This window comes from Gracilinanus agilis, chromosome 2 (genome assembly GCF_016433145.1).
Source record: "Gracilinanus agilis isolate LMUSP501 chromosome 2, AgileGrace, whole genome shotgun sequence".
In the NCBI taxonomy this organism is placed as follows: Eukaryota; Metazoa; Chordata; class Mammalia; order Didelphimorphia; family Didelphidae; genus Gracilinanus; species Gracilinanus agilis.
Genome location: NC_058131.1, coordinates 123,630,502 through 123,657,829, shown reverse-complemented (window position 1 = coordinate 123,657,829; position 27,328 = coordinate 123,630,502). Strand labels below are relative to the sequence as shown.

Below are 27,328 nucleotides of genomic sequence, written 5' to 3'. Positions count from 1 at the left end.
CTTAGAAGAAATTTAGTAGGATCTCCTTTTGGTCTGTTTTTTCAAACAGCTTATCTAGTACTGGAATTTATTATTGTATAAATGTTTAGCAGAATTAATTTATAAATCCATCTGGTACTAGGTTTTTTTATTCTTTTGGTGGAGATGTAACAGGCCCATTTATATCTTGTTCAATTTGTTTTTTCTAACATAAAATTATTTAAGTATTCTATTTATTGCTGTGTTAGTCTGGGAAATTTATATTTTTGTGACTATCCATTTCATTTAGACTGTCAATTTTCTTGATATAATGCTGAGTAAAATTACTCCTAATAATTATTTTTATTGCTACATTACTGGTTGTGAATTTAACTTTTTAGTTTTTATATACTGGCAACTTGGCTTTCTTATTTCTTCTTCTTAATCAAATTACCTAATTTTTCTAAAATTATCTATTTTTTCCAAAAACAATAATTCTTAGTTTTATTTAATAATTTTAATTTTTTTACTTCCAATTTTGTTAATTTCTTTGATTTTCAAGATTTCTATTTTAATGCTTAATTGAACATTCAAAATTTTTTGGTTTTCTAGTTTTTTTAGCTGCATGTCCAATTTGTTGATCTTCTTTCTCTCTTTTATTAATGAGTTTAGAAATATAAATTTTCCCCTAATTGCTATTTTAGCTTAAGCTCACAATTTTTGGTATGTTGTCTTATTGTTGTCATTATCTTTAATGAAATTGATTGTATTTTGTTTTTTGTTCTTTGACTCACATTCTTTAGGATTAATTTTTAAGGTCCCAATTAATTTTTCATCTTTGTTTCAAAGGTCCTTCATTTAATAATTTTATTGCCTTATTATCAATAAAAGAGATATTTAATATTTCTTCTTTTCACCATTTGTCTGTGAGGCGTTTGTGTCCTAATACATGGCTAATTTTTGTGAATGTGTCATACACTGCTGAGAAATAATTTTAATCTTTTCTATTTTCATTCTATTTCTATTTTCACTTTCATTTAATATTCTTCAGAATGCTAGTTCTAAAATTCTTATTGAAGTCTTTAACTTCTTTGGTGGGGGGTGATTAATCTGGGTCTGAGGAGAATAAATTAAAATCTTCAATTATGATAATTTTATTGTCTATTTCTTTTTATAATTTGTCTAACATTTCCTTTACGAATTTAGATGCTGTGTCATTTGGTACATATTTGTTTAGTATTGTCTATAGTACCTATTTGTTTAGTATTTACCTATATTGCCTTTTAGCAAAATGCATATTCCCCACTATCTCTTTAAATTAAATCTATTTTTATTTCGTGTGAGATCATAGTTGCTATTGCTGCATTTTGTATTTCAGTTGAAGCAAAATAGGTCTGCTCTAGTTCTTTATTTTAATTCTGTGTATATCTTTCCATTTCAAGTGTGTTTATGGAAAACATAGTTAGATTTTGGTTTCTTATCCATTCTGACAATGATAAAATTCTGAGAGGCTAATATATCATATCTGCACATATAAATTGAAATTTTTAACTTGTTTAGGTCCTTATGGTTTCTCACAAGGAAAATGCTTCTCATGTTTCTCTTGACTCCTCTTTTGTATGTCAGATTTTCTAGTCAGCTCTGATCTTTTCATCAACAATGCTTCAAAATTCTCTATTTCACTAAAGATCCCTTTCTCTCCATATAGGATTATAAGTTTTTCTGAGTAGGTTAATCATATAGTTTTACCCCTAGATACTTTGTCTCATATTCCAAGCTCCCTGCTCCTTTAGTTTATGGTGTTAGTTGCTAAATGTTGTGGGATCTTGATTTTGGTTCCTCTGTACTTGAATTCTTATTTCTAGTTGCATATACTTTCATCTTAACTAGAGCTCTGGATTCTGGCCATAATATTCCTAGGAGTTTTCATTTTGGGGTTTCTTTAAGAAGGGGACATATAGATTCTTTCAATGTCAACTTTATCCTGTAGTTCTAAGATATCTGGATATTTTTCTTTTATGATTATGAAATTTTGAAATATGATGTCTAGGCTCTTTTTTGTTCATGGATATCAGACAATTCAATGATACTTCAATTATCTCTCCTCGTTCATTTTTTTAAAACCACTATCCTCCCAGTCACACAAGGTCAAAGCCCAGATTTTATCCTTGACTCCTTCCTCTCTCTCTCTTCTACTCACCATATCCAAGTCTGTTGACAAGAATTGTCATTTTTACCTTTATAACATTCCTTGCATACATCCACTTCTCTCCTCTGCCGCAGCCACTACCCTAGTACAGGGGCTTATCACCTCAGACCTTGACTATTATTACAAGAGTCTGTTGATTGGTGTGTTGGCCACAAGCCTCTTTCCACTACAGTTCATCCTCTACTCAGTTGCTAAAGTGATCCTTCCCCCACAATAAACTCAAATGGCTCCCTATCATCACCAAGATAAAATCCTTTGGCATTCACAGCATTTCATAACCTGCCCAACCCTACCTTTCCATTCTTCTTATACTTTATGATTGCTCCACATACTGTGATTTGGTGACTCTAGTGTTCTTATTATTCCTCTCATAAGAAACTCCATCTCCCAAGCCCAGGAATTTTCACTGTCTGACCCATCTGCTTAGAATGGCCTCCTGGCTTCCCTGATTTCCTTCAAGTCATAGCTAAAACCTTACAGTCTATAGAAAGCCTTTGCTAATTCACATAAATCTGGTGCCTTCTCTCTGCTGACTATCTCTGATTTATCCTGTACATTGCTTGTCTATAGATAACTGTTTTCGTGTTGTCTCCCTATTAGACTATGAACTCCTTGAAAGCAGGGGATGTCTTTTCTTAAAATCTACAATGTTTCTACTGTGGTTTTCACACGTAAGTGCAATTTAGAGACGGTTCACATAACAATTGTAGATGGACCAATGTCTTAGATAAAGCCATTTTCTACAACCTCGAGTTTCCTAGAAGGTCCTTAATGATATTAGGAATAGACAAGGAGTTTGAATAAATGCTTATTTGTGCATGAACAGAAAAAATAAGTGGGAAGGTATTAGATGGGAAGAAGAGAAATGGATTACAGTAAGTATGAGAAGGAGGTTTTGCAAAAGCAAAAAGCAAAAGATTTTGCTAGGAACTGATGATAGTGGATTCTGAAACACAGAGAGAAAATAAAGAGTGAACACCAATGGTCAGTGGGGGGCTCTTAGACTTCCTGTCTTTTAGACTGTCTGGAGCTGGAATTTCCTTTCTCACTTTGTAGCTGAAGAGGTTTGTCTTCCTATCCCCTGGAGCTTTTCATCTTTACCTCTGGTGTTCCTGTCTGGAGAAACCCTTCATTGCTTTTAAATTCACTGGTGTACCTACATGCTGAAAGTGTTCCTGACTGCTCAAAAGATCTGTGTGACCTGCTAGCCTATACAAAACTGTCTGTGTCGGGAAGACCAGAAGCCAGCTCAGGCCTAACCCAGCTAGGGTTGAACTTTGTCATAAAGGGTTCACCCTGTTTTATCCTGCAAGTAATCTGGGAGAATTAAGTAGAATCAGGTTAGCTAGACAGTCATTGGGGTTTAGATAGGCAGGTCAGGTCTAGGGAGCAAAGAAGAAACAGAAGCAATCTCTGTGAGGAGAATTTAGGACGTGGGAGGCTAGTGAGAACCCCTTAGAGTTAGGGAACCCTATTCCTTAATCCTCCCCTTCAAACTACCTTGTTTCCAAAATAAATCCCTGTCCTGTTTTAACAAACCTGTCTGGGAGATTTACAAGTGCACTGGTCAAATACAGAAAGCTTTCAGGCTTTCTTCACTGAGGATTACTGAAGAATCCAATCTACCTCAGTATCCCACTAACACCAACACCATCCTTTTTTAGGACTATTATTTCAAAGGGCATCAGTAACAGCAGGAAAAATAAAGTCATCAGAACACAATTTAAGATTATGAAATAGCACAGACAAAATAAGCCTAGCATTGTTACTTCTCAGTCATCCTAGTCCAGTGATGGTGAACCTTTGAGAGACCAAGTACCCAAACTGCAATTCTCACATCGCATGTGAGCCCCCCACCTTATCCCAGACAGGGGAGGGAGGAAGCACTCCCAGAGCTGTTGGGCAGAGGGGTTGGTCATGTCCTCAGGCATGGTGAAGAGGGGGAGGAGATCAGCCCCCTCTGGCACACTCTGGCACATGTGCCACAGATTTGCCAACACCGTCCTAGTCCATGGTACTCAGATGGGTACACTGGATATAGAAAAGAAAACAATTATTGATTTATCATAATGCGAATGTTTCATACTTGGAGCCTGCCAATTTCTGAATCAAATTTCACTTTGCTACCTTATTCATATGGCCATGAAGGATTAGCTGTTGCTTCAGCCTAATTAAGCACTAAAAAGCAAAGAAAAATAACTTTTACCCAACCTCCTCTGTGAAATAAGCAATAATGACAATGACTTTGCCTTGACAAACTAACCTTAGATCAGCAATCTTTTTATCTTCATGTAACTGATATAACTTTAGGGATTGACAACCACTGGAGGCAAGGGGAGAGCAGGGAAGAACTATGAAGTACTCATATGTGTACAAAATAAAAATTCCAAAAGGTTAATTTGCAAACCAAGCTGCTAACTATTTATTACGATAAATATTTCTCTAAACTCTCTTGCTAACCATCAAAACCCTGCAACTAACTTTTTAAAAGGCACAAACTGAATATAATTTTAAGAGATGTTCCTAGTATGAAAACACTAGGGCCTAATACAGTTAAGAAAAATTTCTTAAGAAAAAAAAAATTCCCTCTAAGACATGATTGAACAGTGTGTTATTGCTTTTCTGCCTTGGTGATTGGAGAATAATGTGTTGGTTTCCACTCCTTAGTGATTTATTTTCATGTAATACAGAACTGAATGGACTTCACAGACAGTCTTTCACAAAGACCTTTGTCATGGGAAATTCAATACTGCTTAGTCTTTCCTGACACAGCATATGTTCCCTTTGTTAATGAATTTTCTCAGTTGTGTGCTTTCATATAATGCTTTGTATTGCTTCCTTTTTTCCCCTCATGGATTTATTTTTTCTTCTTTGGAACTAGATAATAATACTAGCTAGCATTTATATAGTACTTTAAAGTTTTCAAATGCTTTAAAATATTATTTCATCTTATCCTCATAACACTAGGATATGGGTGCTATTATTGTACCCATTATACAGATGAGGAAACTAAAGCAAAGACATCATTAGTGACTTGCTCAGGATAACATATTCCATACTGGCTGAGGTCTTTTGGACTTTAGGTCTAGAGCTCAATCCATTGGTGCACCACCTCACTTGATGATAAATTCTTTGAGGGGAAGGGCCATGTCTTATATTTCTTTTCCCAGTTGATGATCCTGTTTAATCCTAGGAAGTCAAATAGGATCATTCTGTTAAAAGTAATTAAGCTAAGGGTATTATTTTGTTACTGGACAAAATATTTAAGTTAAGTATAATTACTCATTGTTGTTCCAGTTATGTCTGATTTTTTGTGACTCTATTTGGGGTTTTCTTGGCAGAGATACTGGAGTACTTTACCATTTCTTTCTCCAGCTCATTTTGCAGATGAGGAAAACTAAGGTAAACAGGGTTACATGACTTGCCCACGGTCACACAGTAAGGGTCTGAGGCCAGTTTTAAACTCAGGAAGGCACGTTTTCCTGATTTCAGGCCTGGCCCTCTATCCACTGTACCTTGTAGCTGCTCAAATTAGTCATTAAATATATGTAAAATGTCTTGCAAACCTTAAAGTGCTATCTAAATATCAGCTATTATTATTTTGGAGTCTCTCTTGCATGTGTGTGTATTTTCCAATCTAAACCTCTTTTCTGAACTTTATTCCCCAAACACAAACTACTTGAAAAAAAATAAAAATCAATTCAAAATAAAATACAAAGTTCTCAGTATGATGTTGAAAGCTCTCTATAATCTAGGGTGAAGATGGGATTAACTCTTCCCATGCCCACTTTTAGATTTAATCACCAGAAGTGTATACACCCCACACTTTAGGCTTAAGTTGGGGGAGGTCCACAACCCACATGCTAAAGTGGGTGACTACTCAGAAACGATTAACTGCCCCCTGGGCAGTCCTAAGACAATTTATAAACTACAATTGGTCCACATAAAGTGGAAGGAAGGCACAGGAAATGATGCAAAGAAGGGTCTTTAAAAGTAGTTGCAACTTCCCATTACCAGCTCTTTCTCCTTTGAACTTGGCCTTGGAGGAGCTCCGGCTTGGGACCTCGGACTGCTTCTGGTAAGATTGCTCTTGGATCTTCTCTTTGGACTACCACATGGGTGAGTGAAAAGGGCTGACTCCTTTCCTGGCTCCTAAAGGGACTAGCTTCCAGAGAGGTCCCCTGTCTTGAAGGAGGCCTCGTGGCTGGAACCCTTGCTTTATTCACCACTAGCCCCTCCGACCCTCTCTGGTGGAGAGTTAACAAGCCCTGCCTGGTTCAAATCAAGCCGGAGTAATTATCTAATGTGATAGGATAAATACTGTCTCTACTCTCTCTCTCATTTCTCTTCTTTCACTCTTTCCCTCTATTTTATAAATAAACTGCTATAAAAGCCATTTTGACTTGAGATATATTAATTTTGATGACCACACTCTTATATATTTAGTCCAACCTTAATTTTTAACCCTTACACTAGCTATCAGTTACCTTTCTGGTCTTATTTTATACTGGGGGGTGGGGAAGGGAATAAGTATTTATATATCATTTATTACATGTCAGGCACTATGCTAAGCATTTTACAAATTTCTCCTTTGATCCTGACAACAACTCTATGAAAAAGGTGTCATCACCATTTTACAATTGAGGAACTGAAGCAAAGAGAAGTTAAGTGACTTACTCAGGATCATACAGAGAGTCATATACTCTGAATTGCATTCAAACTGTCCCTCTTGATTTCCCTAACTCTTACAATTCCTAGTTTTCTTCAAAGCACAGCTCAGACACTACTTGTAACACAACATCCCTCACCAGTATTTTCTCTCTCTTTTGTGTTTCTGGCTCTGTCTGTTTCTTTCATTTTGTAATATATTGTGACTACTCTCTATTTACTAATATGTGTTCATGTTCCTTTCTCAGAGAAGGTAAACTTCCTTATAACAGACACTTAACATCTTTTTGTCACTGTATCCCTAGTGCTGAGATAATACAAGATATTTAATAAACGTTTATTTAAATAAGACAGTCTCAACATTTTATAAACTGCATCTGCTGATAAGTATAATCATCTACAAGTAGTGAAACTATACAAGAGAGATTAATTTTCTGAAAATTATACACAGAACTATCAGGGTCTATGGCAAGAATGTTTCCTACCACACAATCTTAGGAAAACTGCATGTAGAGACTTTTATTCAGACTATATAGATCAATATATGGCCACCAAAATGATTACCATTAGATTCACTTTTAGTGCTAATCCTACAAATAAGAATAATACAAACCCTCACCACTTAATAGGCATTGGTTGTTGTTCAACTCTGTCCGAGGTGCTATGGGAAACCTAAGACCTAGTTCTTGCCCTAAGTTAGCTTACAACAGAGGATGAAAAAGGAATGAAGAGGAAAAGATGAAAAAAGCAAACACTTTAAAGCAAGAAAGAATAGTATTTGCCACAGGACAGTGTACAAATTTCTAAATTTCATATTTATGTCTTTCCAGAGAAGGCACACTGTTTCTTGCAAATGAAAAGAGGCATATATCAAATACCAGTCCTGCTGTTTGCATAGTCATACAATTAACTTATTGCAGATTAAAAAAAAAAAACTTTATCTTCCATTTTAGAATCAATACTGTGTATTGGTTCCAATGCAGAAGAGTGGTAAGGGCTAGGCAATCGAGTTCAAGTGACTTGCCCAGAGTCACACACCTAGGAAGTATCTGAGGCCAGATTTGAATCTGGAATCTCCTGTCTCTGGGTCTGGCTCTCAATCCATGGAGGCGCCTAGTTGCAAAGACTATTTTTAAAAATAGGTTGAAAAATATGCAAAACACATAGAACAGTTGTAGTTAGCTATTACTTTGTCACATACTGTATTTGGAAAACTCAATTGTTTGAATGAAATGAATTATAATGAACTTTGATTTTGACTATTTAGGAAACTGCATTTTACATAAAAATTACCTACAAAAAATCTGCCAATTTTTAAATAAGAAAATATTAGAAATTATTTAAATGGAATCACTAGAGGGCAGTAGAAATCAGATACAAATACAACTTTGTGCTAGGAGACTTAACTATATTGTTCAGACATGTAGCTGTATGAATGGGATTCTAAGGCTGCTTATTGCATGTTCTAAAACATAACGTTCTTTCAGTCCTTTCTCCCTCAAAAAGTACCACCAAACTGCTGCTATTGGTACTTTGATTACCCTTTCACTTATTCTATATACAACATTCTTTTTCCTTTTCTTCTTACATAACTTTCAGAAAATATAATAAAATAAATTTAAATTTGCTGCTTAAAATGTCACTCTAAAAGAATATTGTATCTATTAAGAAAGCAGTTCAAATGCAGACTGAAACATACCATTCTTCACTTTATTTCCTCCATGAATTTTTCTCTAGTGTAAGCAATGTAATTTGTTTCACAACATAATAAACAGGGAAACATGCATTATATGATAATATATGTACAACTTATATCATAATGCCTGCCTTCTTAGACAGAGGGGGAGTGATGAGAGGAAGGAGAAAAAGAAAGAATGAGAGAGATTTTGGATATAGCTAATGTAAAAATTTGTTTCTCTTGGATAGCATATTTATTATAATTTATTACATATTTATAACAAAGCATATGTATTATATCACAATGTTACATATTATATTGTTATATAATTAAAATGTAAAAATAGATGGTAACAAACAAAAAAGAAAGTCATTTCAGGAAAAAATTTTTCTAACAATTCTCAGATATTATCTTTGAGTTAAACATTACTAGTAGCAACAGGCTATTAGATAAAAGTATGCAAATTAAAACAGTACAAGTTTTGCTAGAAAAGGCTTATGGGAAATTTTTTTAAGGAAAAAAATAGCTCTTTATTGGTGCAAAAGGGGCATGGAGGCTTTTTAAGATCTCAGTCACATTAGGACACAAGAAGCTATTTCTAGTTCTTCTGATTTCTGGTAGAAGAAAAGCAGCAAAAGATCAAGAAAAAAAGTGTGGTTTCAAAGGCAAACAAAAGCCTTTCTGTGAGTGGTTAAAAGAATGTCACTAGAGGGGTAAAATCCATGGGCTGTTGAGAACTGAGAAAGCCAGGAGTGCTTTGGAGACCAACAGAGCCAGAGGTCCATTGAGGGAAACCAAACAGAGCAGGAAGAAGCAGAGCAGTCCACTTCTGCCCATGACCTCTACAAAAAAGATCTAAGAAGACCCCTAGAACAGGGAGTGATCAGAAAATTTAACAAGAAATCACTGTGGATCCTTCTTCCAGCCCAAGACAACAAATTCTGCTCTTAGAAAAGTGACTAGGGCAGGAACTGTGGTAACTAGACGGCTCTGATTCTCTGGCCACCGGGCAGATTCTTGGATTCAATCCTCAAGAGGGCAGAAACTATCCACCAGGATGAATGACCAAAGTCATGGGCTTTGGGACCAGGGGTCAGTCTACAACTTTGCTGCTCTGAACTTGCAGAAACTGCCATGGAGGCTACAGAGGAGAGGGCAGTAACTGTCTACTGCAGTACCACTGAAGGGCAAATCCACTGTAGAACTGTCTAAGCCCCAACTGGAATTTGGAGCCTAAATCATGATCAATGAGACTGAACCCTACATCAGATGGCTTAAGGCCATTAAGTTTGATAGTTTGAAGCTCCCTAGACTGAGCTGCTCCTGTGATCCATGAAGAATATAGCATGCAATACTAGGTAGAACAAAGCAACAAGACTCCAAATAATACAGACCAAGGCTAAATACTGCTTGAACTTTCTCTTAATCAATCAATCTATTAATAAATATTTAAACACTTATTATGCGCTAGAATAGAGCCAGAAATAGGTAGGCACTGTGCTTGGTAAAGGCAGTACAAAAAGAGGCAAAAGACAGACCTTGCTGTCAATGTTAAAGGGAAGAAACAACAAATAAACAAGCTACACACAAGATAAATAATAAATAATTCATACAAGGCAGGCACTAGAATTGAGGCTTTCTCTCCTGAACCACACAGAACCTAACCCTAATACAAAGTCTTAATTCCAGAATTAAGGCTAGAGGAATGAGGAAAGAAATAAACAAAAAAGACTAATGATAAAGAGCTATTAAGGTGCCAAGTATTCCCAAGATACAAATCTAGGTAAGTACCTTTAAAACACCTACAAAGTAGAGCCCCCAAAGAAAAACACAGCTTGACAAAGGTCAACTACAATTGCCAGAAAAGATGAAGCAAGGGATTTTTAAAGAAAAGAATTAAATGATATCATAAATGAAAATAAGGTTCCTGAAATATAGTGATATAAAATATAATCATAACAATCCATGAGGTTAATATTGAGCATGGAGCTAGTGGTAGTACAATAAGTTGTCAAAGAGAAATATAAAAGAGTTTCTCGTGGGGACAAAAAAGGGTTAAGGACAAAGAACTCTAGGAAAATGTGAGGAAGGAGAGCAAGAATATATTCAGCTAATAGCATCAAAAACAGCTTTACAAAGGTGTATTATCAGAACTGAGCTGGAAGACTATAAAATGAGAAAATTAGGTGGAAGCACATTCCAAAAGATGAGCTTATCCATAGAAGCAGGAGATTATAGAATGAGATGAGGGAACTGCTAATAGGTCAGTTTCATCAAAATTTAGACTTCATGAAGTAGAATAATGGAAATAATACTAGAACCACATCATGGAAAGTTTTAGGTGCTAGGCAAAATATGTGTCTTGCCCTAGAGATACATATGTTTAGGAGTGTTTAGGAGGTGGGAAGAGAATGACAAACAAATGAGACTAGAAAGGTCAGGTACAGAGCCACATACCTGAGTGGCAGGATATATTTTTTGAGAGGTGAATAATCACCTTAAATGTAAAATCTATAAAACTAAAGATATGAAGAGTTTGCAAATAACAAGTTTGGCAACTCTAAAATATTGCCTTTGGATTAAACTGAAAGAGAAATCATCATCAGTTTTTCCTTAACTGTCATCATCTAGAGAAGACTAAGACTGTTCCCAACCTTGAAAGCTTTGGTGACCTATTTATCAAGGCACTAGATCATTCATTCATGAATATTAGTGAAATAATTCCTTTCTTTTCCTTCATTGACTTTGAAAGTAGAGCAATGGAAAATGCTTCCCTAAAAAGACACCTGGAGAAGTGGGACCTTTCAGATCTTTACCTGCATAGCTTATAGTGAAGAACATCTGAGGAAGTGCTATGTAGTACTGAAGTAGGTCTGTAAAAAACAGCCTCAGAGTCAAACCCCCTCTCTCTCTCTCCTTAGCAGATAGTTCACCTTTAGTGCTGTTATACGCTTGCTTTCTCATCATGTATATCCCATCTCTCCCTCCCTTCTCTGACTGTGACCTGGCTTTGAATTCCGGTTCCATTGTCTCTTCCTGCTCCTGACTATGTTTTTAACATTGGATATATCTGCTCGGCATAGCCTTGAATGTCTAGTTAGAGATCATCAATAACCAGCCCTTGCTTTGATCATTATCCTTCCCTATACCATCCTATAGCCCCAGCATATATACAAAATCTATATAAACCCTGATTATTTACCCATTCTGGGCCTCAGCCTCTTGGGAGACTATTCCAGGCTGTGGGCCTGTCTGTGATACACTGCTCTTCCTACAATTCTGGGGTCAGTGTCTTTTCTCTGCCATATCATTATAAGTATTTCAGTGACTTAGAGGCAGAAGAGAGCTGTTTAGTATTTTCTTTTGTGGTGGAAATTTTATCCCACCACTCTGATATAGACAATTTAGATAAACAAAGTCAAAAAGCCAAATTTCTCCAAGTCAAGGTAGAATTTAGAGTTTATTGGAAGAGAGACAAGTCTCCCAGATAAACCTGGAATCTCACACGTTATATAGTTGGATCCCAGCGAGAGACAAAGCCAGCCAGCAGAGACCTGGTTTATATACAGAGCGAATATTTCCAAACAAGGTTGATGACTTATACAGCATTATGTAGATCTTTTTTAGAAACCGTTACCCAACTACACAGCTGACTGGTTATTTCATATAGGAAATACCCATATTAGTCTTAAGGTCAAATCACAAGACAACATTCTTATTAAGAAATACTCAAGGGGACAGCTGGGTAGCTCAGTGGATTGAGAACCAGGCCTAGAGACCGGAGGTCCTAGGTTCAAATCTGACCTCAGACACTTCCCAGCTGTGTCACCCTGGGCAAGTCACTTGACCCCCATTGCCTACCCTTACCACTCTTCTGCCTAGGAGCCAATACACAGTATTGACTCCAAGATGGAAGGCAAGGGTTTAAAAAAAAAAAAGAAAAGAAAAGAAATACTGATGACCATTATCTCAGGACTCATCTAATCAGTTGGGTGGATGGTTATTTTTAAATAAGAAAGGGTGAGCATTCTTGCACCATATCAGGACATGATGCAGCATTCCGGGACCTGAAACTCATATGGTCAGCATCTTATGTTAGAAGGAAAATATGACTTAGGGAGGTGTTGGAAAATCCCCTTAGAAACAGTTTTTATGCTTTAGTTAGAGATCCTTATAAAATCATGAATTCTACTAATTGTAATTAAGATTATAATGGAATTATACTAATTACTTTAGAATCACAATATTGATTAGATTTAAACTTATCACTATACTTTAGAATTACAATACTGATTAGGTTTAAACTTATCACTATCACTTAAATCAAATCCAGTATAAGCGGGCAGGGGTCTATCTTCCCAACACTTTCTTTTGTGAAGGCAACTCTAAGTTAAAAAAAAAACCAGGAATTTAATGCTCCTCTATTTCTTTAAGTAGTCTAATAATATGTAAGCTTCAAAGATCATGATATAATCAGTTCTTGAACTTTTAGCCATTGTAGTGCAAGGAATATTCCCAAGTCTATTTAGTAAAGGTTTTCTAATTTATGATGAGAGTTTGTATCCCTTTGGGTAGCATGAAATTGGGAAGGAGATAAGAACCCTAACAGGAATGGAAAAATGAACCATTTTTGATGACTTTGTGAAATATTACATCATAATCTTAACATTTTCAATCTTAGACAAGATGATGCAAGATGGGATAAAGCCAAACTAGTGGGAGGTTATGAATCACATGGTGAACTCAGGCTAGATTTTTTTCTTGCAGGTATGAGATTTACTGAGGCAGGTCTAAGTTGATAGCACAAGTTTAGAGGAGTGCCTTATGGCAGTTCTTGCAGGGATCTTACTCTCCATGGTTTTTCCAGCCACACCTGAGAGGCAAATAACCTAAAAATCTAAGATAATTAGGGTAATTCTTACACTGAAAATGACAAGAGTAATAATAAGTTGATAGCAAAAACAAGGAGCTAGTAGCTCTTTATAAATTCAAGTCTCTAAACTGTCAGATCTAACCTTTCCCTTAATTCCTCATCCTTCATAACCTCACTGTAGCCTTTGACATTGATGATCACTCTTTTTCTTGATAATCTTTCCTTTTCTGGTTTTCCTTCCACCAGATGAACCATTCTTTCTCAGTATCAAATTCTCTCTCTCTCTCATCTTTCTCTCTCATTATATTTTAAAAGACTGATTTCCATGGTTATATTTTTGTTAATGAGTGGTAAAAGAGGATGAACTTTGAAATTTCCAAGATCTCCTCAATTTCCACCCCATACACTACTAACAGCAATGCAATGATCCAGGACGATTCTGAGGGACGTATGAAAAAGAATGCTATCCACATTGAGAGAAAGAACTGTAGGAGTAGGAATCCAGAAAAAAACCATAATCTATTACTTGTTTACATGGGTATATGAATTGAGATTTTGGTTTTAAGAGATTGTTTTATTACAAAAATGAATAATATGGAAACGGGTTTTAAGTGATAATATATGTTTAACCCAGTGGAATTGCTTGTCAATTCTGGGAGGGGTGAGAGAAAAAGGGAGACAACAGGAATCATGTAACCATGGGGGGGGAAAAAGGATTGACAGGCTAAAGGGGTTGTAAACTACAACTTAAGGGCCAAATCCAGCCCACTGCCTGTTTTTGCAAGGTCTTCTCCCTCCCACCCTTCAGTTAAAAATGATTTTTATATTTTTAAATATAATAAAACTTTATTTAAAATGTTAAAAACATTCTTGGCTTGCTGACTATATAAAAACAGACTTTAGGCCAAATGTAAACCTCAGTTTGTTTTCCCCTGGGCTAGAAAATTGAACTAAATCTAATGAGATGAAATTCAATAGAGATACTTGTCAAGTCTTATATTTAGGTACACCCCCCCAAAAAAAACAACTCCATACACTTAAATAGAAGTGTCATTATTAGACAGTCATTATTATCAAAGAAATTTAGGAGTTTTTAATTGACTACAAGCTCAACATGTTTCAGCAATGTGATGTAGGAGTCATAAAAATTCATGGGATCTCATGCTACAGCAGAAGGAGCAGAGCTTCCAGAAATAGAAGCTATCACACTCTGGTTTCTTCCTTCACCAGAGCTTATCTGTAATCCTGTGTTGTTCTGAACAGCATTCCTAAAGAAAAACATTGATAAACTGGAGAGTGCAAAGAAAAGAAAGAAAAACGCTTCAGGGGGTACATGAGTGCAGTCCTGAATTAGGTGAAGGGCTGTCACAGGGAGGAGCTACTGGACTTGCTCTGTTCCCAGAGGTCAGAATGTGAAGTAATAGGTAGAAGTTGCAAAGAGGCCATTTTAAGCTGCATGTAAGGCAAAACTTCCTAACTCTTAAGAGCTGTCCAAAAATAGAATGGGCTCTAGAGAGAGGTGGTAGGTGCTTCTTTCCCGTAGAGGCTAGATGAGTATTTTTTGGTATGCTATAGTGGAAATTCTTTTCATATACTGGTAGAACTGGACAGTTGCTGAGGTCCTTTCTAACCTTAAGTTCTGCAAGCTGATGAAAATATTAATAGTGGAATTTTTAGCAAAAAGGCTGAAAAAAAGGATGGTTTCCATGGGTTTGGGAATAACTGAAAACAGTCTGGTCATGAATGCAATGGAATATTAGAGCAAAGTCAGAAATAATGAATATGAAGAATTCAGAGAAACTTGGGAAGACTTGTTTAACTAATTCGGTGTGGGGAAAAAAAAAGCAGAACCTAGAGAAGCTTATATACGTACATTCACAATAATTTAAAAGAAAACATCATTAAACAACATTAGAATTAATGTAATGGTCAATCTTGATTCCGAAAGGCTGTTGCTAAAACCTACTTCCTTCTTTTCAGAAGAAAGGTAAGAGTTTTGTTGTTGTTTTGTTTTTCAGTCATGTTATCTTCAAGTTATGGTATAAAATGCCTCTGAGGAGCACTGTTTGTTGTTCTTCAGTCCTTTCAGACTCTTGATGACCCCATTTGGGATTTTCTTGGCAAAGATACCGTAGTGATTTACCATTTCCTTCTCCAGCTCATTTTGCAGATGGGACAAACTGAGTTAAATGCCTAGCCCAGGATCACACACCTAATAAGTGCCTGAGACCAGAACTAACCTCAGGAAGATACGTTTTCCTGGCTGCAGATCCAGTACTCTATATCCATTGCACCAGTTAAAGACTAATCAGTGTTGAATACTGTCAGACAATGGTTGATAGGAACCTGCTTTTCTGTGTTATAAAAGGGCTCTATTTTGGCTTTGGGGTGGTAATTAGAAAGTGATAGTGCTTTTTTAAAAATCAGTTTAAAAAAAAAGACAATTCCAATAGCAGAGATTTAACCACTGTTCAGCCATTGCCCAATCAGTGGGTATGTACTTTGCTTTCATAATCCTTGCTTCTATAAGAAGTGTTGCTAGAAATATTTTATTGCACTCTTATTCTATATTTATCTACCTTTGGTTAAATTCCAGCCATTGGGATTTCTGAGCCAAAGGGACATGAACATTTTATTTTTATTTGCATAGATTCTTTAAAAATATTCCTGATTAATTCCACTTGACTCATTTCATTATAGCCTGGAACCTATTAACTTTTCATGTTAGTTTCTGTTTAAATATTATTGAGTTTTATTGGCCTTCCATGTCTTACGCCAGGTCTCTGAAACTACCCTGTAATCTCTCCCAAGAACATTGCCTTTAAATGCTTTTTATAGCAGCAAAAACACTAGTATGAACCCACTGAAAGCTAAATGTGGCTGACTAACCAACTCACTGAGGTGCTGATGAGTGAAAAGTGGGTAATAACTTAGGGGAAAAATGATGTAGTTATCCTAAATCCGAAAATTTCCCTAAAAAATGTCATGCCCCATCCCCCAATTCTCTGAAAGAAATATAATATGGATTTCAAAACTAACTAGCATTCTGGGATTTTTAGTTCAAAGCGACAAGCATATTCTCTCAGCCTTCAGCTCCTGCTCTCTTGCATACTGTTTGTGTCTCTTTAAGAACATTGGGGAAAGGTTTAAGTCCACCTTCCAGCACAAATATCTCAACAGACTCAAGTCACTTTCAAGACTGTGAAGAAATCCTTGTTCCTTCGAATTACAAATTCCAAGCATGTTTGTGAGTTTTCAAACCTCTATTCCAGAAGGCTGGGGATAGATCATTTCCTCTAAGAATGCAGGTCAGCGCTTTCTCAATCTTAAGAGAATTCCCTATAGCCCTGAGAGGTTAAAGGCTGACCTCCTATCAACTGTCAGCTTATATCAGAGGAAGGACTTGAATTCAGGTCTTCCTGGCTCCAAAGTCAATTCTCTGCTGACTCTCATCTCTAGAAATAACTTTTTAAAATGCTAAGCTCTTGAATGCTTTTATCTTCCCTGTTAAGCCCCTCTTACAAAGAAAAGAAGAAAAAAAAGAGAGACTATGTCAAATATGGCTTTGGAATCATATATATTTAATGAGAGGATCATAGAACATCAATACTAAAATAGACATGTAAATTTAATATCTATGAAAAGTTCCTCAGATACTTAGACTCTATTTAGAAAAAAAATAGGGACTAACTATTGAAGATGGGTGGGAGAACTTATAAATATATTAAATAGTATAAGTAATATGGAGAAAGGATTATAGAAATTAAAATGCAGAAAACATTTTGGATAAATTAAGCACTTTAAAATGCAAGTTCTAAGAAAAAGGACAATTTTACAAATTTGAAAATACAAGCAGATTAGTAGCGTCAAGTTGGGAAGTTTGTGAATTTTGTATTGTCCTGTGTTTAAACCTGAAAATCTGTTTCCCAGTTATATCTTCTCTGTGGTAACAGATATTTCCCGTGACTGAAAAGAATGATTTTTGGAATAATAAAAATAAACAACCCTTTAAGAATTTATCAAAGGCACTTCCAGTCATCCCCCTCCTTCCCCAATGGAATAAAATTCCCTTTGTAAAATACAACAGTTTAAAGCAAAACCCATTTCCAGATTGCGTCCATTTCCTGCTTAGAATAATGAAAATATGGCTTTAATAGACAAACTTCCTAAAATCTTAGGGTCAGAAAAATCCATCCCCTGGTAGCCTTCTTGAAGAAGGCTAAAGTTCAGCAGAGTGAAAGTCTGTTACCAGGCCCATGCTTTCTAGTTTGTAGTCTTTCTTCTGCCTGTGATCCTATGGAAAAGTCTTCAAAAAATAAAGATTACCTCTATAGGAGGAAAGGATGCAGTAGAAAGGCTAAGTTTTAGTCAGAAGACCTTGTACTAAAATCTCAGAGTTGCCCCTTGCTAGGGGCTTCTGAGACTTCAATAACTGAATTTCTCTTGTCAAAAGTTTCCTCATATATAAAAACTTTTTAAAAATAGGACTAGGTGATTTTTGAGTTCTTCTCTTCAGTATGAAATGTATGATCCATGCCTCAGTGAGTCCTGAAATTAAAATATAGGAGAGGCAAAAGAAAATCCAAAGCATTTTTTCTAGAAATTATATCTGAGTCAATGGTGGTCTATATAGACCCATGTTGGTGAAAGCATGCTGGAGGGGCTGCTCCCCTCCCCCTCTCCACAATGCCTAGGGACAATGTTCACATGCCTCACCTCTCTGCCCAGCCCAGCAGCTGCACTTCCTCTCTCCACTGTCTGGGGTAACTGGGGGGGGGGAGGGGGGAAGAGGGGTGGGGTGGGGTGGAGATGGTTCACAGGCAGCTTGAAGGTGCAGTTTGGGCACATGATCTCTAAAAGGTTCACCAATGCTGATATGGGCCATCTCTTCTGTCATATGGTGATTTTGTTTCAGTAAGAAAGTACAGCATAATTTCTTTCTAATTTTATTTTTAAAATCCTAACATATCTTCAATGAAAAACTACTATAATGCTTAGGTGGTGATAGGTATTCATTCAAAATGTATTTTGATTGCCCAGTTCCTGCTCTCTAGCACTTAAAATTGACCTAAAAAGGGAGATAAAGCAGGTATACAATAAGACTACATATGATGAGTATCACCTGATTTGTAAACACAACACATAAATGCTACAAGATTTCTAAACAAGGTTATATTCTCAGCTAGGGACTGACTGAAGATACCTGAAAGAGGCATGCCTTGGAGATGGGTCTTAAAAAATAGATAAAGGGGCAGGCAGGTGGCTCCATGGATAGAGAAAAGAGGCAGGCCTGGAGACAGGAGGTCCTGGGTCCAAATCTTGCCTCAGAAACTTTGTAGTACAGAGAGAGGGGGTCAGAACAGTTTTTACAGGCTTTGGCCGAGTTCTGAAGTCAGTTAGGAGTTTAGAATCTTGGAAGAAAGTTGCAGTTGGACCTGGGACCTCGTGGAGAGAGCCAGGCCAGCCAAGCTGCTTCTTCTCCTTTCTAAAGATTAAAAATTTAGCCTAGCTTTGGAGTATTTATTTGAGAATTGTTAATTTAGATAAACCCTTTAAATCTCCATACCCTACCTCATTTCCCTACCTTCTTTCCCTTACCTAATGTCTGTGAGGAGTGAATAAGGAGAGTGAATCAGAGAGTAGTTTCAAATGTGTGAGGGTTTAGCTATACTTTGGCAGTACTTTATCTAGAGAGGTTAGGTAGTTATCATCCTATTACCTTTTGATTTCAAGATCACCTTGAGAGTTGAGTCAGGGCAGGACCTTGCTCAAACCCCACTTCTGCTTCCCTTCCCCCACCTGAACCCCTTTTGTGTTTAAAACGGACCTGTTAGTTACTTTGTCAGTTAATTAGTAAGAAAAGGGAAGAAGAGGAATAGAGCCAACATACTCTGAGTTTGAAGGGAAGCCGGGGTATCCATCTTGAAGGAAGGTGTAACTTCAAAACAAGTCCCTTCCTGTGAAATTAACTAAAGCCTGTAGTTAATTTCAATCAATCTATTTCCTTCAGTTTGTCTTTAGTCTAAATCCTAGCCTATAAGCCCTGCTGCTCTTTGCCTGTTTAAATTAATTCCTCCTCTCCCTGAAGATCTTTGTTACCTTCAGTGTTATACTCCCTGACTTCAGCCTCATATTATATCCTGAATCTCACTATTCCATCCTACCTGCAACTTATATTATTTACCTAGCAAGTCCCTGACAACCTCCCTTCCAAAATCCCCTTTAACCAATCACCTTTCCCCAAATTCACCTTATAACAACTTCCTACCTATGTAACCCAGGGCAAGTCACTTAACCCCAATAGCTTAGCCCTTATCTCTCTTCTGCCCTGGAATTGATACCAAGTACTGAATCTAAGGCAGAAGGAAGGGTTATTTAAGAAATAAAAATAAAAAGGAGAGGATCTGGATACAAGAAGATTGAGAGGGAAAGATTAGACAAGTTCATTCCAAGACAAAGGAACAGCACTCACAATACTATGGTTTTCAATGGCATAAAGTAGACCTCTCATCCTCACTTCTAACACACACACAATACAAGTAGTGGAGGTGAGAGGAAGTAGGGAACAAATAAAAAGATAAAAGACACAGTTCAAACTAAGATAATAGGGGGTAAGGGATGAATGAATTCAAACTCTGAATACTTCATAATTTTATATAGGTCCCCAAGGACAAAGTGTTAGCTTTTCCTATTCCTATTAATGTATAAATGATGCTCTCTTAAATTTTAATAAGAGGCTTAGCTCTAGTTAGCAAAGGTGCTACTTAAATTCAAAGGAATTATTTTCTTAGGGAGTCTTTTTAAAAATCTACATTGTATAATAAACCAGAGAAGCAGCTCAGCTATTTCCTCCTAAGGTTTGAAAAAAATCCATTCTATTTGTTGAATGAAGTGTTTTTAGCATTTAAAATCACCTAGATAAGATATCAAAATGTTATTGAAGGTCAGAATTTTTATCTAAAAGTTGTATCTCTGCCCTGAGACATCCTTAGGGCATTTGACTGATTGGTTCAATGGGACCTCAAATTCTAAGAAGAGACAGGCCTTTGAAATTTGTCCCTTCAACTTTGTTTTAAACAAATAATTTTCTAAAGCAAGCTATTGATGTTTGGAGAGGAAAAAAACACTATGAACCTACATGCTTTGTGTTTTGGTTTGTTTATTTTTGTAAAGTTTCCTTCTTACCTGAATCTAGTGAAAATGAAGACAGAATGTCCATAGAACTAGAAACCTCACTGCTGGCCTCATGTCTGGGCTTCTGTGTTATGTCATAGGTAAGGGAGAGGTCCAGAAAGCTGCTGCTTTTTTCTGAACAATGATCTGATGTGGCATTCTGACCTTCCATAGACCTTCCTGTTACAAACCAAACAAAACTGATCAAAGTCAAGGCAAAAAAAAAAAAGTTCAAGCCTAAAGCAGCTTATTTGTCTTACTTTAAATTATGAAAGTACTGACACAGCATTTGTTTGAGAACATATCATTTCACCACAGATAGAAACCATTAATAATTAAACTTGGAAGAAAGGCAATTAGAAGTTGGCCTTAACTGCAGTCCCAAGTAGAACAGAATGTTGCAGGATGACATTACATTTTTTTTACAGAGAACTGTAGAAAAAAGGTTTGCCCAAGATCCCATTTTTCACTGCCTTCAGAAGTTTCTCTTTAAAGCTTCATATTTTCATCTAAAAGTGTTGCTGAACAATGCTGGCTGCTTATAAAACATTCCCCACCCCACAAACCTTCAAAAATTCATTATTTCTATTGAGGGTTCTACAATCCTTGTAATCTACAATATAATCTACAATCATCTAACTTGAAACCTCAGAGTCATCCTTTTCTCTCCATATCCAATGTTTCCATCTTACATATTCCATTTTCACAAAATATATTCCATTCTTCCTTCACTTCATAGAGCTTTCACCCTAGTTCAGATCCTCATTACAGCTAACCTAAACCAGTGGTTTCCAAAGTAGGGGAAGATGATAAACCTATTCAAGCACCTTGCAAATCTATATAAATGCTGCTTTTATTATTACTATAAAGGCAAAAAAAATCCTGCCCTCAAGGATGTTACAGTCTAGTGTTACAAGTAAAAAACTAGATATATATAAAATATAAACAAAGTAGATGAAAGGTAATCTCAGAGGGAAGGCACTTAGCAGGCAGTGGGGATCTGAAAACACTTTTTTAAAAAAAAAACCCTTATCTTTCTTCTTAGAATCAATATACTGTCTTAGTTCCAAGGAGAGCAAAAAGGGCTTGACAACAGAGGTTAAGTAACTTGCCCAGGGTCAAACAACCAGGAAGTATGAGGCTAGTTTTGAACCCAGGACCTCCAGCCTGGCTCTCAAACCACTAAGCTACCTCTATAGTATAAAGTACAAATTGAACCAGGGACACTGAGGCAGAAGTGAGTAGGAAGAGCATTCCTGCATAGGGGACAGTTAGTGCAAAAGTATGTTATATCCTGAGTACAGATGTGATATGGTTAGGATTATGCTCTAAAGGGGCCAAATTCCACCTCTGAAAAGACATTAGGAAAAGAATTTTAACCTCCCTGGGCCCCAGTTTTCTCAAAGATAAAAAGAGAGTGGACTTGTGGCATCTGAAATCTCTTTCCAATTTCTGACCTAGGCTCCTGTGGTCAGTGCTCTGGGGCATAATCTACCAGCCCTGAGGCTACAGAACCTATTTAGCCCTTCAACCCCTTTGGAATGTGTTTGCCATAAGCAATGTCACTTGGGAACTATATGGAACAGAGGTATCATTTATCATTTTCACATGAAATGGGGCCCATTAATAATGCCTCTGGCCACTCAAATTAGACCAATCTCCAAATACTTGCCCCAGCTATTCTTCACTGAAATTCTAGACTGAAAGTAACTACTGAAAATTAGACTGAAAGTAACTCAGGAATTTAATCAATAGGAAAGAACTGGCTTTTCAGCTAGTGAGGAAACTTCCTCCAGAATGCAAATCTAGGTTCTTCAGGCAGAGGCACTGGTCTAGATTACCATTAAATTAAGAAGTTCAATGATTTTATAGGAAACCAAAAATGAGAGAGCGTTTGTTATTATGGACTTAAAGTCAACACTTTAATTTTGAAGTAAATTCTGTGGGTACCTAATACAGAACACAAAAGGCTTACTATATTTGAAATAATATACAGGATCTCATTAAAGAGGCTTTCCAGCTCTGTACTAGCTGAAAACTTAGTAATCTTCCTAAATGTCTGGAAACAAATCTAGTCTGAAAGTAGCAGTGCTTTCTCTGTACACTAGAGAATTATTGCTAAAATATTGGTTCATTCCATATAGTCCTAGAATTCTAGAGGCAGAAAGGGCTTAGAGCTCCTCTAACTTCTCTTTAATTTTATAGAAAAGTCTGAGACACCTAACTAAGCACTTAGGTCTAGTGGAAAATATACTGGCCCAAATGCCTTTGGCTTCACTGGTTAGATAGAGGGATTGGACTAAAGAACCTTAAAAGTTTCTTCAAATTCTAATATTCTATAACTAATTGGCTTTCAAAGATCACTGAATCATAGATACAGAACTGTAAATGAATCCAGGAGGCCATTTATACCTGGCTCATTTTGCTTTTGTTATTGTTCAGTCATTTCAGTAATGCCAGACTTTGTGCCCTCATTTAGAGTTTTCTTGGCAAAGAAACTGGAGTGGTTTGCCATGTCCTTCTCCAGCTCATTTTATAGATGAGGAAATTGAGGTACACAGGGATAAGTGACTTGCCCAGGATCACATAGGTAGTGTCTGAGGCCAGATAAAACTCAGAAAGATTAGTTTTCATGACTCCAGACTCTATCCACTGTGCTACTTAGCTGCCTTGTTTTACTAAGCAGGTTAAAAAACTGAGTTAAGTTAAATGATTTGCTCAAGATCATACAGTAAGTAAGCATCAAGGGTGGAATTTGAACTCAGGATCTTTGATTCTAGAGCCAAAGCTCTTTATACTGTTATGTAGTTTATTTCCTCTTATATCTTCCTACTCAATGCTTTAATATAAATTATGACCTTCGTACATATAGCTTGGAAGAGCAGACACGTTTTGCTTTGAGAAGTGTCAACCTGCAAAATACATGTTATTAGAGGATAACAACATTGATGACAATAATGATAATAATTGCTGAGTTTGAATAGTGATATAAGTTTTGCAAAAAAACTTTACATACATTAACACATTTGGTTCTCCCCAAAGCTCACTAAGGCAGAGGTTCTCAAACTTTTTTGTCTCAGGATTCCTTGACACTCTTGAAAATTATTGAGTACAAAAAAGAGCTTTTGTTTATGTGGGTTATATTTATCATATAAGATATTAAAATGGATAAAATGTTAAAATATTTTATTCATGTAATAATAAACTCATATTTTAAATATAATTTTGTGAAATATATATTCCCCCCCCCCCCAAAATTAGAAAGCAGTGGCATTTGTTTTTTGCTTTTGTTTTGTCTTGTCTTGCAAATCTCTTTAAGGTCAGGCTTAGTAGAAGATGGCTGGTTTCTCATATTTGCTTTTGTATTCAGTCTGTTGTGACTGTTGTTTTGGTTGAAGTATATGAAAAAAATTCAGCCTCACAAAAATATGAAGTTGGAAAAAGGAGGATTATTTTAGTAGGCAAATAACATCTTAGCATTTTAATGAAAACAGTTTTGATCTCAAGAAACCCCTAAAAAGATCTTGGGAACACTTAGGCAGTGCTATGTTGATAAATGTTTTAATACACAGTTCTCTCTGGGGGAAAATGCATACGTGACATACTTTTAAGTTTAATCTACCTTATCAACATTTTATCCATTGTTTTCTTAAATTTAGACAAGAAAACAATAAATCAAACCCTAAAGTATAGCATTTAATATACATATAAAAATGCAGCATTTAACATATATGAACACATAAATGTTCATAATGAAACTTTGATGTAAAAACTATCTTTGGAATAGGAATTCCTGGACCACTTTCTAAGAACCACTACTTTAAGGCAAATACTACAGCTATCATTTCCTACATTTTAAAGGGGAAAAAATTCTGTCTGAGAGAGGATAAGGATCTGTTGCCACATATGTTCTACATGTGTATGAGTCACAGTTTCAGCTGACTTATCCTGAAGAGACCTGAAAGTTCAAGGTTCTCAAAGAAATAAAAATATCCTAGCTGGTTTTTTTTTTTTAATTTCTTTCAGATTAACCAATCAAGCCTCAAATTTCGTGCCTGTCTCTTTCAGGACTTTTTGTGACATTACTCTTGCTGCTCTGTCTCCCTGGTCTGAAAAACAGGGCAATGAAACATAATCATTGTTTAACAGCTGTGATAGTGCTAAAATTCTGTGACCTTTGCAAAATAGTTTGAAGTCAACAAACAAATACCTACCCTAGTGTTTTATCAGAACTGTGATAAAATGATTTATTTTCCCAGAAAGAATAACACAACACCATGATTAAAAAATAATAGCAACATCATCATATATTAAATACCAAACATGTTCCAAGACTGGGCTCTGTACCAAGAAAAGGCTTGCTGATAAGCAGAACTTCTTAAAATAAGAACCATTTTGTATTTGCAAATTAACTTTAGTGCTAAATGAAAACTCATTCTAAAGGATTCTTGCTGGAAAAACATAAAAGACAAGGAGAGCTTGAGAGCCCCTTCTAGAAATCTGGGAATAACTATTTGCAGTTAGTTTGAGGGATGATTACCTTAAATTGGCTTTGATCCTATATGGTCTCTCTATACCCTTAAAAGGGAAATTCCATTTTCTTTTCAAGAAGTGTTCATTTTCCTCTCTTAAAAGCATATGCCTTATTATTAGTTATTAGTTGGTATGGTACTTTATTTTGTAAGATGCTTTTAAAAAATATTCTTCCTGGTTGCCTCAATGAGGAAGACTAGGAAGTTTATAGTAGGAAATTAAGGTGATTTAAAAATTAAAGATATCAATAATTTCTTAAACTATGCACATCTATAATGCTCTTTGTGGATACTTCTTCCTCATCCTTGGGAATAAGATACATTTTGTAACTATATAATAAACTCTCAGGCCTTAACCATACCAAATCCAATAATCCAAGAGCAAGGGGACCTATTTTTATTTTTTTTTTCTTACATGAGTCACTACCCCACTGGAAAAAAATCAGTTTAGGCCATATATGAATATCAGCTTCATTAACCTTTTTTTTCCCTTAAAAAGACTAACATAAAATATTCAACTTGTATTTTAAAAATAAGAATATGAAACATGTAATAAGTGCAATGTAGGATATAGACTTCATTATGAATAAATAGCATTTAATCCTCTGTCTTTCCAAAGCACAGTTCAAATGCCGCCACCTTCTCTAGGAAGCCTGTCTAGATTTCTACCCTAGTTATTAGTGCTCTCCTCCCTACCACAACAAATTTTGTACCTGTGTACGGGGTTCACCCCCTCCAGGAGAATGAAAACTCCTAGGAGTCTGCTATTGTTTCTTTTATTTCTTGGAATACCCAAGTGTCTTATAGTCCGGGCTCAATGCATTATCATTGTTCATTTTTAATACACCTAAAACTGTTCATTTTAAAGCATTTTTAATATTTAAAGAGATGAGGAACGCCTTTGTGTAGGAGGGGGCACCTGGGATGGGTTCTAAAAATGTTACCCTAGGTTCATAGATTAATGGGTTTAGAGTTGAAAGGGACCTCAGGCGTCATCCAGCGCTACCTCCTCATTTAACAGAGGAGTAAACTGAGACCAAAAGGTTAACTGACTTGTCCAAGCCCACAATGGGAAGAAGACCAAATTGAGATTTGAACCTGGGTTCATTCATCTTTCCATTTTTAACTGAGTAAGGAACAGTAAATTACCCAGAATGCCAACCACAGAGGGAGCTCTGCAGCAGAAAAGTTCTTGTGGCATAGGCTGGGAGACGGGGAACTGATTGGGGGGGGAGGGGAACGAGGCGGGAGGACGTAGAAAGGAGTGGGAAGGGGACCTGGAGGAAAGTCAGTTTCACATCTTCACTATCAAGCAGGGACATCATTCTCTTGCGATCAATTTGACACTGAGCTTGCTCCTTTCGCCCGCCCTAGGGCCTCCAGCAATTAATAGAAGCCAAAGATAGCGTTTATAAACCGGAACAATACTCACCAGCGGAAGGCAACCATAGGCATATAGCGGAACAGGAAATGCAGCCACCATCTTTATTAAGGGAAAACAGACACCCCCAACCGGAAGTTATGGCACAATGTTGCGTCCTGGAGGTTAGCGTTAGAAGGGAAAAGCTGCGGAAGCCATTTTGGTTAAGGGCAACAGCTGCTGAAAGGAAGCTTTGACCTTTCAAGCTTGGTGTTGACAGACAAAGGTATGGGGGATGTGGGTCGTTAAAGCTGCTCTTTAAAAGCCGGGCTGGACAGTTCGGAGTGAATTGCTAGAGAATCAGATTTAAATGAAAATGAAAAAACAACAAAACAGAAGTAGTAAAGAATTAAAAGAATGTGAAATAATGTTCGGTTTCTGCATCATTTTATATAAAGTTTTTCACATAGCTAATCCCACTTTTTCAAGACTAGCTCTCTAGGTTAAAAACCATATGGGAGTCATGAGACAGAAAACATTATCTACAACAATTGTACTAGGCACTAACTTTCCTCCACTATCCAAAGGAGATAATAAATATGGTTTATATCTTCTGCTTAAGTTCTCTTGACCAGCTGGAGATATATCTGTGGGGCAGACAAGAAAAATCTAATGGTACTGATCCAATAAATGGATGTAAAATAAATATGAATTCCTAATAACTCAGTATTTTGTTTTTTCTAGGGGCAATAATACCCAAATCTATGGTGTTTCCCCTTGAAATCTGTAGTCAGTTATAGCCTCTAATTGGAGTATTAGACGGATACACTCTATGGGACAGACAGAATTCAATAGACTGATTTGGTGACTGAAAATA

General features: G+C 36.4%; 1 protein-coding gene across 1 annotated transcript in view; it reads right to left on the bottom strand.

Moving 5' to 3' along the window:
- The window catches only part of SHLD1 (shieldin complex subunit 1), a 121,927-nt gene extending 95,364 nt beyond the window's left edge, over nt 1-26,563 (bottom strand). Inside the window, exons 1-2 of the mRNA XM_044663397.1 lie at nt 26,524-26,563; nt 20,572-20,739 (exon numbers count right to left, since the gene is read on the bottom strand). Coding sequence (XP_044519332.1) covers nt 20,572-20,731 — 160 coding nt within the window. The 5' untranslated portion in view covers nt 20,732-20,739; nt 26,524-26,563. The remainder of the gene's footprint in view (nt 1-20,571; nt 20,740-26,523) is intronic.
- Between the last annotated feature and the right edge of the window lie 765 nt (nt 26,564-27,328).